The 15,831-nt window shown below is 39.6% G+C and overlaps 1 protein-coding gene across 1 annotated transcript; it reads left to right on the top strand.

Annotated features, from left to right (window-relative positions):
- The first annotated feature begins 5,258 nt into the window (after nucleotides 1-5,258).
- LOC111875925 (uncharacterized) lies at nucleotides 5,259-6,108 on the top strand. Its single transcript, XM_023872452.1, has 2 exons — nucleotides 5,259-5,489; nucleotides 5,536-6,108. Exons 1-2 carry the CDS (start codon nucleotides 5,259-5,261, stop codon nucleotides 6,106-6,108), a joined length of 804 nt encoding a protein of 267 aa, XP_023728220.1.
- The last annotated feature ends 9,723 nt before the right edge of the window (nucleotides 6,109-15,831 follow it).

The raw sequence follows: 15,831 nt of genomic DNA, 5'->3' as shown, positions 1-15,831 counted from the left end.
ACTGCCTATCACCCTCAGACCGATGGTCATAGTGAGTGGACTATTCATACTCTTGAGGATATGCTTCATGCATGTGTATTGGATTTTGGAGGGACTTGGGACACGTACCTGCCCTTGGCTGAGTTCTCCTATAACAACAGCCATCATTCGAGCATCGGTATGCCTCCTTTTGAGTTGTTATATGGGAGGAGGTGTCAGACTCCCATTTGCTGGGGAGAAGTAGGGCAGCGGGTGATGGGTATCACATAGATAGTACTTCAGACCACCGAGCAGATTCAACAGGTCAGACAAAGGTTGATGACAGCCTAGGGCCGTCAGAAGAGTTATGCGGATAGAGAACGGTCAGAGCTCGAGTTTCAGATGGGTGATTTCGTTCTCCTGAAAGTCTCACCTTGGAAAGGTGTGATCCGATTAAGGAAGAGAGGCAAGTTGGGGCCTCGGTATATTGGTCCTTTCAGGGTGACCGCCAGGGTAGGCAGGGTAGCGTATCGTTTGGAGCTACCTACAGAGTTGAGTCAGATTCATGATACTTTCCACGTATCTCAATAGTTATAGTGGTAGTGAACATGAAGTATGCATATTATAGTTTATCAAATGTGATGGTGATGGTGAACATAAACTATACATATCACAATTCATCAAATAGTGATAGTGGTAGTGAACATGAACTATGCATATTATAGCTTATCAAAAGTGGTGGTGATAGTGAAATCCCTTCTTGTAATAAGTTCGTAGTGTAGATGAAACATAACCTATACCTATTATAGTTTATCATATTGTTTGTAATGTATATGCAACCTAATTACGTAGTTTTAATATCATAAAAACCATTTTATGAGAACCCGGTACTTTGTATTTGTACTCCTTTTGTGAAAACCCGGTACTGTATGGCCGTACCTCGCTTAGTGTATAACCTGGTACCGTATGGCCGTACCTCGCTTAACGTGAAAACCTGGTACTTTGTATTCGTACCCCATTTATATGTAATGAAAACCTCTTGTAATGAGTTCAAAATGTAATGTAACATAAACTATACATGTTATAGTTTATCATAATGTTTGTAATGTATATGCAACCTAACTAGATCTATTATAGTCTAGCATACTTATTTGTGGTGCATAATAGGCTTACTTATACTTATCATAACTAAGTATAATTATTTGTATTGGTAGTAATCCCTTGTATAAGATTCCTACTTCCGAGCTAAGTTAAATAATACGTAATATCAACCACATGTATTTCAATTAGTACTTTACTTATCATAGATTTCCGAATGTTTGTACGTGATGGACGTAAACTTTGTTTATGACAATTTATTATTTCACCATACTTAATATAGTAAAAATCCATTTGTTTTCTGATGTATGTCTATATAACAAGACAAAATGACATATATGGTAATAACATATCATCACATGAAGATATACACCTTGCTCAACATGTTATAAGGTGAAATAAAATTGATAGCATTTTTCTGTTGTTAACGTTTTCTGATACTGTTCTTAGAAAATTTGTAGAAAAATCATCAAAGGTTCAAATCAAAATCCGTAAATTCTGAGAGTTTTAAAATTGAGTCTAGTTTCTTCATAAATTTTCCAATGATTTTTAGTGATCTCCAACATGTGTGAAAAAGTCCATAATCACAGACTGGTCCGGATTGGTTCTTGAAATGATAGACAGTTTTGTAAAAATCACCATAAATTGTAGAAAAATAGTATGGAGATGTGCAAGTATCCATTTTAAAGCTACGAACCTGAAATACTTTCACCTAATACAGTTTTGAAAACTAAAGTGCTTAAGTTGTCCAAAACAGTTCGTGATTGGAGTTCAAACTTTCCGATGAAAGCTGTTTGAAAAGTTTAGTTGTGTTCTTGGTGTTTTAACTTATATCCCCCCCCCCCCCTAAAACTTAAGAAACCATGAAAAGATAGGGGTATGAACTCACCTGGTGTGTTTTCAATGGATGGATGTTGAAGGAGAGAAGTGTTCAACTCAAGAACACTTGAAGGATTGCTTGAAGATTCGAGAATCTAACACCCTAATGATGGAGTTTGTGTAAGGAATCAATGATTTGAGTAAAAGGAAATGTAATAGCCATAAGGAGGGTGATGATACTTACCAAATGAAGGAGAAAAGCTGGAAAATGCCTTGGAAATCTTGAATTTGTGTGAGAGAATTTGAGAGAAAAGTGGGTTTGATCTTTGGTGGAAATGAGAGAAGTGAGTGATAATGAGAAGAGAGAGAGAGGGAGTTGTTCCAGCTCTAAAATGTGGAAATGGCTGGAAAAATGATGAGAAAGTACCTTGACATGACCAAGGTATGGTGGGAGGAGTGGCTGGCCATAGAGTGGGTGAGGGGGGTGGTTTCTTGTGTCATAAAGTAAAGCAAGGTCAACACTCCACCTTAATTACCCCAACCACTAAATCTTGGATAAGATTTGCATTAAAAACGTGATTAATTAAGACCTATGGGTCTTAATATGTTAAAATAAAGTTTTGGGTGAAAATCCCGCTTTAAAATGATGAAAAACGGGCTTAAAACGAGTCGTGGTTGAAAACCGGGTAAAAAGATGGAAAATCCGAAGTCTGGGCGAGGTCTCGGTATCAGCAGTCTAAAACTGGAGTGGCTTGGTTGCATGACTGCGGTCCGAGGAGAAGGGGACTGCGGTCCGAAGGCGAGGCTCGGATGCGGGGCTTGGTGGCTCCGGGCTTGGTGGCTGCGGGCTTGACGGCTGCGGCTCTGGGCTTCGGCTCGGTGGCTGCGGCCGGATGGCTGCGGCTACCCAAGGGACTCGGTTCATGCTGCTTTTGGTCCAAGAGGGTTCGGCCCTAGGAGGCTTCGGCCCTATAAAGGGGTTTCAGGTCTTATAGGGTATTTTACTCATTCTAACCCCATTTTAAGCGATTGTTGACCCGGTTAAGGGTCGGGATGACCCGAATGATTTCAAAAAGTTACGGGAACTTTTGAGAGTGATTTGGGAGAGATAGAGTGAAAACGATTGAGAGAGGTTTCGCTTGTGATATTTTTGAGTGTCTGGCTTCACAACGCAAGGTCCGTAAACCCCGTTAAGCCATGTTTTAGTGTCCTACACACTCCCAATGAGTGTGCAACAGTGTTTTATCGCTTTGGTTCATTGTTTAGCACTATTAAGGCTAAGGAAATTCAAACATACGAATTTTCCAAATGATGTTTTCTCATTAGAATAGTGAATTGTATAGTGATTACATAACGTAAACCCTAACGTACCTGGGTTAATTGAGTTGACCGATTTGACTCGTTGACTTTATTTGACTTTGACTTGACCAGAATGTGACGATCGTCACACAGCATTTCGAAACCGAAAGACCCTTTTTCTCAGGACTCCGGGAGCCTTGGGGCAACCTTTGGGTGCTAGGGATTTTATCTAGGGTTTAGGGGGGTTTGGAGAGTTAGAGAAAGAAAGAATCTAGAGAGAGAATGAAGAAATGTGTGAAAAACTCGGAAAGGCTCGCGTGCTATTTATAGCCTCAGCAGCCTCGGACTACGTTGCGCGTTCAACAGCATTACGCTGCGCGTAGCTTCGGATAAGATGCGAGGTGTCAGTCTCCGGGTGGTGCGACGTGAAGCTTGCTGGGCCGAGGAGTACGAGGCGTATGCGGCGTGTTCCGAGCTTCGTACGCGGTGCGTAATGTGAGGGCTACGTGTCGCGATCCGAAGCGAGTTCTGTCATCAACATCGGACGGCTGGAAATCGGCCACATCATCATCATTGCATCAGGCTTCGCAAATTCGAGTGCAAACTTTAAAAATTCATATCTTTCACGTACGAGCTCCGTTTTCGACGTTCTTTATATCCACGCGAAGGCGGGAACGTATTCTACAACTTTCGTTTAGATTTTTCGGCTAATTTTGACTTTATTTTAAAAGTTATATTGTTTAACAGGCCGGGGCATGATTGGTCTGTTAAAAATTCATAACTTCTTCATCTGACGTCCGTTTTCGTCTGTCTTTTTATCGTTACGCTACTATTAATGAGATCTTCGATTCTCGTTTAGGTTGTGTCGGCTAAAAACCGCTCGATCTAATATTCGAATTTCGGGCTGTACACTGCTAAGCCGAAACTTCAAAAAATATAACTTCCTCATACGAAGTTAGATTTCGGCGTTCTTTTTATGGACTCTCTCGATTTAACATATTCTACGACTTTCATTTAGATCGCTAAGGCTGAATGATACTCTATTGTAAATTCACTTTTTACGCTTCCCGGTGTCGTGCCAGTTCCGTCGCGAAACTTCGACGGATCATAACTTCTTCGTTATAACTCGGATTTCGGCGTTCTTTATATGTACGGAACCCTTGAGACGTATTCTACAACTTAGTTAAGATTATTTATTAAATAATCTTTTGTCGAAAAGTCGTTTTCAACCCTTTTATCTCTTAATTGACTAGCCCGGATCTACGAGTGTTACATCACCTCTGCAGGCAAAATACAGGTCGATGCAGCAGCTTTTCAGACTTTGCGCCGCTGAGAATATGAGATAAAGGAGACCAAAAAATGTACACATTGTGGGAAACTATACCACACGATTGATGAGTGTTATGAGCTCAAGGATACCCCAAGCCAGGAGAGAAGGGATATAGTGATATGGGTAAGAAGGAAGAACCATGGAAGAAACAAAAAAGCATAACCAAAGGAGATCACACGGCTGCCACTAATTCCCCTGTTCTAGGAGTTGCCCCTAAACAATTCTTAGCTTGCCAAGACTACTTCAAAATCCCAATGCTAATATGGATGGTAAGATAAATAACTTAAGAACATGGATAATCGATTCCGGAGCCACCGAGCACATAACTTGGGATGATGGGATTCTTATTAACCAAACAAAAGTTGGTACATAAACTCATGTAAGAATCCCAAATGGAGAAAATACCCCAGTTGTGAGTGTTGGTGATACTAGTTTGCTAAATGGTTCGAAACTAATTGGAGTTTTGAACATTCCTAAATTTGAATGCAACTTTTTATCTGTTAGCTGCCTTATGAGTGACTTAAGTTGTTTTCTCACATTTTTCCCTGATTATTGTGCTATGCAGTATTTGTAGATATGATTGTATTTATATTCGGTAGTTATATTTTCCCCAATTATAGGGATTTTTGTATTGTATAACTATACACATTGTGATTAATGAGAAGGCAGGTAAATTCACTCTATATTATGGTATCAGAGCTCCATACATAACCCTATTTCTTTAGCCGCCTTCTCTTCTCCTCTTCGTCCCATCATGCCTGATACAGTAGAATCCTCACAAAAATCTCTCTTTCACCCTGCTTTTGGTGATAACATCAAAAAATCCATCCCCCTTTTTCTTGATCATATAGATGATCAACATACATCCTGGAAGGAGCTATTCAACATCCATGTATATGCATATAACGTCATGGATCACATCAAACCCAAGTACCCTAGACCTGATGATATAGACGAGACAACTTGGCTTCATCTTGATGTCATTGTGAAACAATGGATCTTTGCTACTGTCTCTACCGACCTTCGTTCAGCCTGGTGCCACCGCTCAAGAACTATGGGATCAACTTGAAGAAAATTTTCAAGACAACAAGGCCACTCGCTCCATTTATACTGAAGAAGAATTCAATTCCACTCATTTGGAATCTTTCTCCAACATTTATGACTACTCTTCTCGTCTCAAAAGTATTTCTGATCAACTGGAAAATATAGGTAATCCCGTCTCTGAAACTAAGATGGTACTTCAACTAATTTCTAGTTTGTCAAAAAGTGAATACGATACTGTGGCAACCCTCATACAACAAACTGAACCATTGCCTAGCTTTAACAAAGCCACTTCTCAACTGATACTTGAAGAAACCTGGCATAAGAATCAATCGTCCCGCATCCCTCATGCCTTCATCACCCAGAAATCCACAGAGTCTTCCTCTGATGCGAAACCTCCAACATCAGACTCCAATCTTGTCGGTCCTAACACAACTACTCGTGGTGGTCGGTGTACTTATCGGAGACGAGGTGGACACGACAACAATCGTGGAAGTGGCAGGTGTAGAGGGCGTTTCAACAACTCGGGTCCCTTTTCCTATCAGTGGCCTTACAAGTGGTAGAGGGCATTTCAACAACTCTTGGTCCCTCTTCCTTTCAGTTGTAGGGGTAGAGGGCATTTCAACAACTCTGGTCCCTCTTCCCATCATGGGTTGTACCCCCTGTCCTTATCCTACTGCAGCCTATGGCACACAGTTAGGCCTTCTCGGTCCAGCTCCACGATCACCGGTCCAACAACAGCAGCTCGCCGGATCCCAAGCTTATTACACCGGTGAACATGGTGTACCCATGACTCCTACTCAGATTGAGTCTGCTTTCCACACTAAGCATTTACGTCCACCGGAGAATTCTTGGTATATGGAAATGGATCTACGTCTCACCTCACGAATGATGTACATACTCTATTTCCATTTTCTCCCTTAAGTAAATAACATTCAATCTTGGTTGGAAATGACACTAATATTCCTAGTTTTATTCAAGGCTCCACCAAACTCACTTTTCATAATCGTTCTTATTATTTTCGTAACGTTTTCCATGTTCCCAAAATCATCAAAAATCTTGTCTCGGTAAGACAATTTACTCATGGCAACCTTGTTTCTATCGAATTTGACCCTTTCGGTTTTTTTTTGTGAAGGATCGTATCACGAAGAAAATTCTAACGAGACACAACAGTACCGGTGATCTTTACCCCTTCTCCTCCAAAACTACCAAGTCTTCTTCCGTTGCTCTTCATGTTGTGTCTCCCTTCACCTGGCATAATCGTTTTGGTCATCCTGACATATCTGTTTTTATTTTGCTTAAACCTTATGTTTCTAGTTCTAGTTCTCAATTTGATCATCATTGTAATGCATGCTCTCTAAGGAAATATTTTCATTTACCATTCTCGTTGTCTCACACTGTTACTTTTGCTCCATTTGATATAATTCAAGCTGATTTATGGACCTCTCCGGTTGAATCTAAACTTCGTCATAAATATTATTTAGTTTTACTTGATGATTTTTCACAATTCATCTGGACATTCCCATTACAAAGTAAATCTCAAGTATTTACTATCTACCAACAATTCCACACACAAAACCAAACCCAATTTAATCGAAAAATCAAAACCTTACAATGTGATAATGGTAGAAAGTTTAATAACTTCCCGCTCCAAAAATTTTTCCTTAAAACCGGTACTAAATTTTGTTTTACGTGCCCTTATACTTCACCACAAAATGGCAAAGCTGAAAGAATAATTAGCACTATTAACAATATGATTCGTATTAGCCTTTTACAAGCATATCTACCCCTATTTTTTGGCATACGCTCTATCATTAGCTACATATCTTGTTAATATATTAACTTCCACTGCCATTCATAACAAAACACCAACCAAAATTCTATGTGACACCCAAAAAATTAAGCCAATTTAAACTTTTAAAAACATTTTAATCCATTAAGTCATTACATAGTTTGTTTTCAAAATACAGTTATCAGAGTATCCTAGTTTGAAATCATAAAAGTCATAACAGCGACAGGAGCGGTACGATCATGCCTTCGCTTTCCCGCGATCACCAGAGGTACCTGAAACAACAACTGAAACTGTAAGTCTGAAAGCTTAGTGAGCTATCCCCCAAAATACCAACCACATAACCATGCCATATAAATATATATACAAACAGCAAACATAACGAGCCTTCAGCCTGATTGGTCCGCCTCGTAGGCCTTCAGTCTATCTGGACCGCTCTCCTAGCCTTCGGTACGTCTGGACCACCTCGCGAGGCCTCCAGCCTATCCGGACCGCTCGTCGGGCCTTCAGTCTGACTAACATACCCTCTTGGGTTTTGTAGTCTATCCGGACCGCCTTGGGTATGTTGGCCTTCAGCACAAAGCAGGACCGCCTCAACCCAACACCCAAATCAAACAACATGTGCACATACATTCATAGTCTATCATAATAACAAACAACCGATCTAACAGATCAAACATCATAACAACGTCCTAAACCAGGACACCAACCTACCCAGGTCATATCATAGCATAATCCTATAACTAGGATATCGACCGAACCCGATCACTAAGCATAAGCATATCACCATCCTAACTAACAGGATGCAAAACAATGCACATATTACATAATAATTAAAATACAAATCCATAAGGGCCGGCCTTGGTGCCTTAGACCCTGTTGATAGATAACTCACCTTGCAACTGACGTCTGAAACTAGAAAGCTCAACTCCCGGATCACCAACACGAACTCCACACCTATAGTTACCATAAAACCCTTTTTCATAAATCTCTGAATTACCAGAATACCCTCAGAAGTCAACTGGTCAACCCTTGGTCCAATTCAAAGTCCACAATCAAAGTCAACAGTCCGTGTTGACTCGACTCGTCGAGTGCAGTTCACCGACTCGTAGAGTCCTTCCTGAACTTGAGAAGTCATGAAATCCTTGATTGGCTCGTCGAGTTCCCCTTTAACTCGCCGAGTTCATACGTGTCCAAGAATTGGGAGAAACCCTAGTCGACTCGCCGAGTCTTCGAACGACTCGCCGAGTTCAAGGCAATCTACAACAGACTCGCCGAGTTGTTCATCAACTCGTTGAGTTCATGACCATCTTCAATGGGCTCGCCGAGTTGTTCATCCAACTCACCGAGTCCTTGCAGACCATTATCCATGCAGACACTTTTTAAGCCATGGCAAGGTTCCACATTACAGATCCAAGCTTCTAAGGCACGTTTATCACGTAAAGTTGCAAACTTTACGCACATGCAAGGCTCTAAAGGCCCTAAATGACCGATCTAAGCTTCCAATGGAGCTTTACACCTTGAGAGAGTCTCATCCTTGCACAAGCTGGAAACTTTATGGACTAAGAAGCCCAAGGGAGCTCAGTTCTGAAGTTACAACTTCAGATCTTAGCTTGCACAAAAGAATAACTTCCAATCATACCATAAATGTCACACCCCCGAACCAGACGGCGAAAACGTCCGGGGGCTGTCGTGACTCAATTGAATACCATAACATTGAATATATGAAACATAACAACATTCGTCACCATGCATTAATATAGTACAACCAATAGAGTTTACATGAAGTACATTGTTTAAACATTACATTCCCAAAAATAAATCGTTCGATTCGTACATAAATAAACTGCAACCATCACAGAATATGATTTCCTTCGATTCACTGGTTACCTGAGAATACAAGTATTTTGAAAAACGTCAACATTTGAAATGTTGGTGAGTTCATAAGCGGTATTTAAAAAAAAACAATGTTTCGTGTCGTTTGAAAACCACCAGAAAATCCGATATTTTCTGAAAAGAAAAACTTTTGAAAACGTTTGTGAAGATCCATAGGTATGCTTGTTTGTTTCTATACTTGTAAAAATTGTTCATTGAAGTTGTATGCATTTCGAATCTGTATGTATTGAAAAACCCTAGGAAAACCCGATGTTTTCCTAATTCTTTGAATTCCATAAATTTACATTGAAACCATTGCAACGCGTGAAGTTATCAATACCAGGCGACGTTGGGTTATTTTTGAGCATGATTATTTGCTACAAACACGCGTTACACAAATGACTAGTCTATAGCTATACTAACGATCCCGTAGGCGTCGTCCGTACTAATCATGTTATCCAACCGCCCTGACTACGTGTAGTCCCACATCCGAAGAGAAAGAGGACACGAAAACCTCGATGACTCCATTAACCGGTTGGGGATAAAAAGGTACGAGGGGTCCCAGACCCGCCTCGCATGAAATGTAGACTTTACTAGCATTACCAAAGGACCCTTGGGGACCAGTAGTATACAAGCCATTGAAAGTCCTTTTACGTTGTGTCAGATCGGTAAAACCCAACACTTCGTAAGATAGAGGTCTTCGGGCCTTAAGATCAGGTCATTGGGCTAGCTAGGCCCAACAAACAAGATTTTACACTTTTGGGGCCCAAAGATGGTGCGTAGACGTCTGTGCACACTCGCATGTATATTGAATTCCCAAACGTTATTTGTATGAATCGTAGTGTCGTCGTGTTAGTAGTTTCGGATTTTATTGGGTCGAGACCGAACCAATTCGTTTAACAACGACTTTTGGTATTGTTGTGTATTGTATTTCGTCGATAGTCGTGGTGCCATTATTTGATCAAATTGCGTGTATTGAATTAGCCTTGGAAGTTTTCTGTTTTCAGCCCCTCATTGTTTGTAAAATTTACTTTTTCAACCCTTTATTTAAATACTTTCCGGTTTGGTCCTTAAATCAATTTTCTTGACATTTTAACACCAAAAATTATTGAAATTAATATTTTTCAGCATATTTTTCATAGAAAACAGTTTTAGTCCCTGAAATTGCAGTTTTCTCGGTAATAGCCCTTCTTTTTCGCAACTTTGACATTTTTGGCCCAAATTGTAAAATTTTTGCAACTTTGGTCCTTTTTAAATTTAGAAAGCATTTTAAACCTTTGAAAAGGACTTGGAACACCTATAGTCCACTGTTTTACAGAAAAACACAGTTTTGGCCCTCCAAAACAGAAAATCTCGCATAATGGGCCTCATTGGGCCGAAAATGTCATTTTTAGCCCATTAAGCTTGAAATTTATGTTTTTAATCCTCCAAATGAGTATATTTCCAGAAATTGTTTTATTGAAACTGTTTTGACGCACCTCATCCATCAGAATTCGTGATATGTCAATTTGGGCCCTTAACTTTGTGTTTTTCACATTTTAGGTCCAAAAATTGTGTTTTTAGCCCAAAGAAAATGTTACTAAGCCATTTAGCTATTTTTCAAGAAACACTTTGTATGTAGAAATATATTTGATGCTAGAATCATTTAACATAAAGTATATCTCGGTTTTGAGGGGTTTTATGGCTAAATCCAACATTTTAACACACAAAAGCACACATATAAGCATGGAAATCATACAAAGCATACAATACACATATAGATCTACACTTTCACTTGTATTCCCCCCCCCCCACAAAACTCATAAAAACAGAAAATAGGGGGTATGAAGCTCACCTTGGGTGTGGGGGTTCGGTTTTGCAAAGAAAATGGAAGGAAAATGAAGTGATTTTCGGCCTTAGCACCCTTCCTTGGTAGATCTCGAGTTTGATGACTTCTAAGGTGTATGATCACAAGTTGGAATAGATTTAGAAGAGGTTTTTGATGGAATGAAATAGCTAGATCATATATATAAGTAAATACTTACCTAAGATGGTGATTAGCTTGAATGATCCCCTTGAAAGCTTCTAAAAATCTCGAAATTATGAGGAGGAAAGGAGAGAGTTTTCTTGCATGTTCTTTGAGAGAATTTGTGAAATGTGTGTGTGTTTGAGATGTGGCCAAGAGTGAGAGAGATAGGAAGAAGAGATGACCCTTGAAGTGATATGCATGGAGATATGGACTAAGGTGCATGGATATCCAAGGGACAATAATGAGGTGGCAACCCAAAGTCAACTCTCTTCCTTATCATCTTGGATTTGGGCCTTGGGCCGAGATTTTTGGGAGGGAAAGAAAAAAAATTGGGCCTTTGCCCCTAAGCCCACTATTAGAGTTAGTTTGGGTGTTTATTGGCCTTATAAAATAAAATTGTGATTTTTATGCTTTAATAAGCTAGATTAGGTTAATCATGGATCAAAGCTTTTAATTTATTTCATTCTAGGCCCAATATGGCCCATAATATTGAAATAAATGAATGTGGATCCAATTAGAGCCCAATTAGGGTTCCAAGCCCATGATAGTCTGATTGTAAGCTTATTGGTCCATGTGGATCCAATATGGGAGTCCTAGTCCAAAATGGACTTAAATAAGAACTTCTAGGGTTTCCAATTGTTTGATGACTACTTGTAGTACTTGTATGATGTACTTGATTGAAGTTTTTGATGTCATAATCATAGGTGTTACACATGTTCTTAAGTTTTTGATTCACATTAGCTTGGATGTATAGATTACATGACACAAAATTTCCAGTTGTGACAATAAAAACCCTAGGATTTGTCCAAAGAGGGGATCTAGAATGAAATGAGGTCATGGTAATGATTTATACCTTCCAGAAGATGCCTAATATGGTAGATTTCAGATCCCACAAGCTCCTTGCTTCCGAATACTTGCTCTCAAAGTCCTTTCTCCACAAAATCCTCTTCCAAGCTCAAAATACACAAATGGAACACACACACTCGATTGAGAAGGACAAGAAGCAGTAAAAGGGAGGCTGGGGGAGGCCAATGACCCTTTAAATAAGGTGCAAAACCCCGAGATTTAGGGTTTCATCTGCCAGCTCCTACTCATCGAGTCCCTTATTGGACTCGACGAGTAGGTCATTAAAATACGTGGACCAACCCGCTGCTACTCGACGAGTAACGCAATCAACTCGTCGAGTAGCCCTTGAAATCAATAAACTCACACATTAAATCAATACCTGAGAAACGGGGGGTTACATTCTATACCTACGCAAAGCCACCTGCACTCACCTACGCACCTTTAGGTGTCTATGTTACCCGAATATCTCCGCCACCACTCAAAATAAACTCACTCCTAAATCCATTCCATCCATTTTTCTTGGTTCCTCGAACAATCACCGTGGTTATCTATGCAACACTGTCTCAACTGACAAACCAATCATATCCCGTCATGTTACATTTGATGAGAATACACTTCCTCACCAAAATCGTTTCTCATATCCTTCCTCCTCTTATAACTTTCTCGATAATCCACCGCCCTCCCCTTTTCTAAATCCTCTTTATCACATGTCAAATAATATCACTCCACCTTCACAATCGAGTCACACTTCATCTCTTGTTACTTCGTCAAAAAGTTCTATCCCAAACAACCATGTTTGAGTTTCAACCAACCCTCCTGTTGGTTCATCCAATTCATCACCCCACCAACTAACTCCATGACTGTTCCTCCTGTCCACTCTCCAATCGTTCCTACAAATCCCGTATTGCCAACATCCCCAAGAAGTACTATCCACACCTGTTCCTATAGTGGTATTACTAAACCCAATCCTAAATATGCTTTATCCTCTCAATCTATTTCTCTTCTTCCTACCAGTCCTAAGTCCACTCTCCTTGACCATAATTGGAATTGTGCTATGAAAACTGAGTTTAATGCTTTACTTCACCAAAACAAATGAGATTTAGTACCTAGCCCACTAATGCTAATGTCATTGGTTGACACTAGATTTATTGACACAAGTTCAAATCAGACGGTTCTCTTGAAAGATATAAGGAACAACTAGTTTTTAATGGTAAGTCTCAGGAGGTTGGTGTTGATTCTGGTGAAACATTCAGTCCCGTAGTCAAACCTACCACTATTAGAATGCCACTATTAGAACAATTCCCAGTCTGGCCTTGAGCAAAAATTGGTCAATTAATCAACTTGATGTTAAAAACGCTTTTCTTCATGTCACTCTCAAAGAAACAGTTTTCATGCATCAACCACATGGCTTTGCTGATCCCTCATATCCGAGTCATGTTTGCAAAATATGTAAGTCTTTGTATGGTTTAAAACAGGCACCACGTGCCTGGTATCAACGGTTCTCACACTACCTCCTCAGCATTATGTTTGTTTGTAGCAAAAGTGATAACTCTCTGTTCATTTTACGCAGAAACAATGAGTATGCGTATTTATTGGTTTATGTGGACAATATCATTCTTACAGCCTCCTCCCTCACACTCAAGGCTGCCATTATCTCTTCTCTTAAGTTGGAGTTTGACATGAATGATTTGGAAAAACCAACATATTTTTTTAGGTGTTTCGGTTACTTACTTCAAAGGTGGTATGTTCCTTTCACAACATAAATGTGCTACTAAAATCATCAAACGAGCCAAAATGGAGAATTGTAAGCCTGTTGCTACCCCCGCTGACACGGATTTAAACTCAATGCTTCTATGGGTGAACCAGTTGCCGACCCCTCTTCCTATCGTCAACTTGATGGTGCTTTGCAATATTTAACCTTCATGCAACCCGACTTATCTTACGCGGTTCAACAAATCTTCCTCTTCATGCATGCGCCTAGAGAGCCACATCTTAATGCATTAAAACACATTATACGCTATTTGCAGGGAACTAAAGCTCTCAGATTACACTTAGACTCATCGAAACCATCTAAACTCGTTGCTTATACTAATGCATATTAGGGTGGTTGACCCGACACTAGACGTTCTACTTTTGGTTATTGCGTGTGACAATCTGGTATCTTGGTCTGCCAAACGTCAACCCATATTATCTTGTTCAAGTGCCGAGGCGAAATATAGGGGTGTTGCTAATGTAGTTGCTAAAGCTTGTTGGCTACACAATCTACTTCTTAAACTTCAAACCCCTATCAAGATGGCTACCTTAGTTTATTGTGATAATGCCTCTGCCGTTTATCTTTCTAGTAACCCGGTGCAGCATCAACGGACAAAGCACATTGGTCGTATTAGAGTTCTTCATGTCCCTTCTTCTTACCAATATGTTGATATCTTCACCAAGGGATTACCACGACAATTATTCAGGGATTTTAGATCCAATTTAAGCATTCTTCCTCCTCCAACTCCAATTAAGGGATGCTATTCGTAGATATGATTATATTTATATTTGGTAGTTATATTTTCCCCAATTATAGAGATTGCTTGTATTGTATAAACTTACACATTGTAATTAATGAGAAGTCAGACAAATTCACTCTATATTATGCAGGACTTACCTTCAAGGACGCTGATTGAGATGGGTAGATACTGTGATGGTATGTATTGCTTGGAGTCGATTAGCAAAGAAGGTATAGCCATATCAGTTAGTGCGGACTCAAAGATTTGGCATAAGAGATTAGGTCATTCTTCAAGTTTGAAATAATCACATTTTAATTTTTTAGGATCAAATAATGAACATTGCGACTCTTGTATGAGGGCTAAGTTGACTAGACTTCCTTTTTCTAAAAGTGGTATAAACACTACGACTTGTTTTGAACTAATCCACTGTGATATATGGAGTAGTTATCATACTCCATCTTCGATAGGGGTATATTATTTCTTATCTGTTGCTGTTGATTTTAGTAGGGGTGTGTCGGTATTCCTAATAAACAATAAATCTAAAGTCGAATTTTCCTCGAAAACATATTGCACGGACACACCCCAACAAAATGGGGTAGTCAAGCGAAAACATACGCATATTTTAGAGGTAGCTAGGGCCTTACGTTTTGAAGTAGGACTACCGACTAACTTTTGGGGTGAGTGTGTTCTAACTGCAACTTATATTATAATTCGCCTACCTTCTTGAGTTCTTAAACATAAAACTTCATATAAAATTTTATTTGGTAAGATGCCAACTTTTTAACATTTTCACATTTTTTGGGTTTTTGGCATATGCCAAGGATAATCGAAAAGAAAGGGACAAGTTTGATGTGAGGGGGAGACGGTGTATATTTGTTGGCTACCCTTATTCTCGGAAGGGGTATTGAGTTTTTACTTAGAAAGTGAACAAATTTACACGTCTCGTGATGTCAAATTTGTTGAGACTGTTTTTTCTTTTAAAAATAAGACATTAGAAGGCACATTCGAGAGACTAAGTTCTACTAGACAACATGAGTGTACCACCGATGACAGCCCAACACCTGATTCGATCACTAATTCGGTCATTGAACTTACTGAACCACCACCTACTAATGGTGTCCCTAGAGAAAATGGTCCAAACGATATAGGGATAGAAGTTGAGGCTCAAATCAATAAAGAAATGGGTCACACATCTATAGAGCCTATTGAAAACAATAATGATCACCAACAAAACAATGTCTTGCGAAGAAGTGAACGAGCTAAGAAGCAACCCAAA

Source organism: Lactuca sativa, chromosome 2 (assembly GCF_002870075.4).
Source record: "Lactuca sativa cultivar Salinas chromosome 2, Lsat_Salinas_v11, whole genome shotgun sequence".
In the NCBI taxonomy this organism is placed as follows: Eukaryota; Viridiplantae; Streptophyta; class Magnoliopsida; order Asterales; family Asteraceae; genus Lactuca; species Lactuca sativa.
Note: the sequence above shows the minus strand (reverse complement) of the source record. Positions and strands in the feature narration are given on the sequence as shown.

Excerpts from the sequence above, each read along its gene's own strand:
- LOC111875925 (XM_023872452.1), top strand. The coding sequence starts at position 5,259 with ATGCCTGATACAGTAGAATCCTCACAAAAATCTCTCTTTCACCCTGCT. Across the intron at positions 5,490-5,535 it reads GGCTTCATCTTGATGTCATT|CCTGGTGCCACCGCTCAAGA; the intron begins GTGAAACAATGG and ends ACCTTCGTTCAG.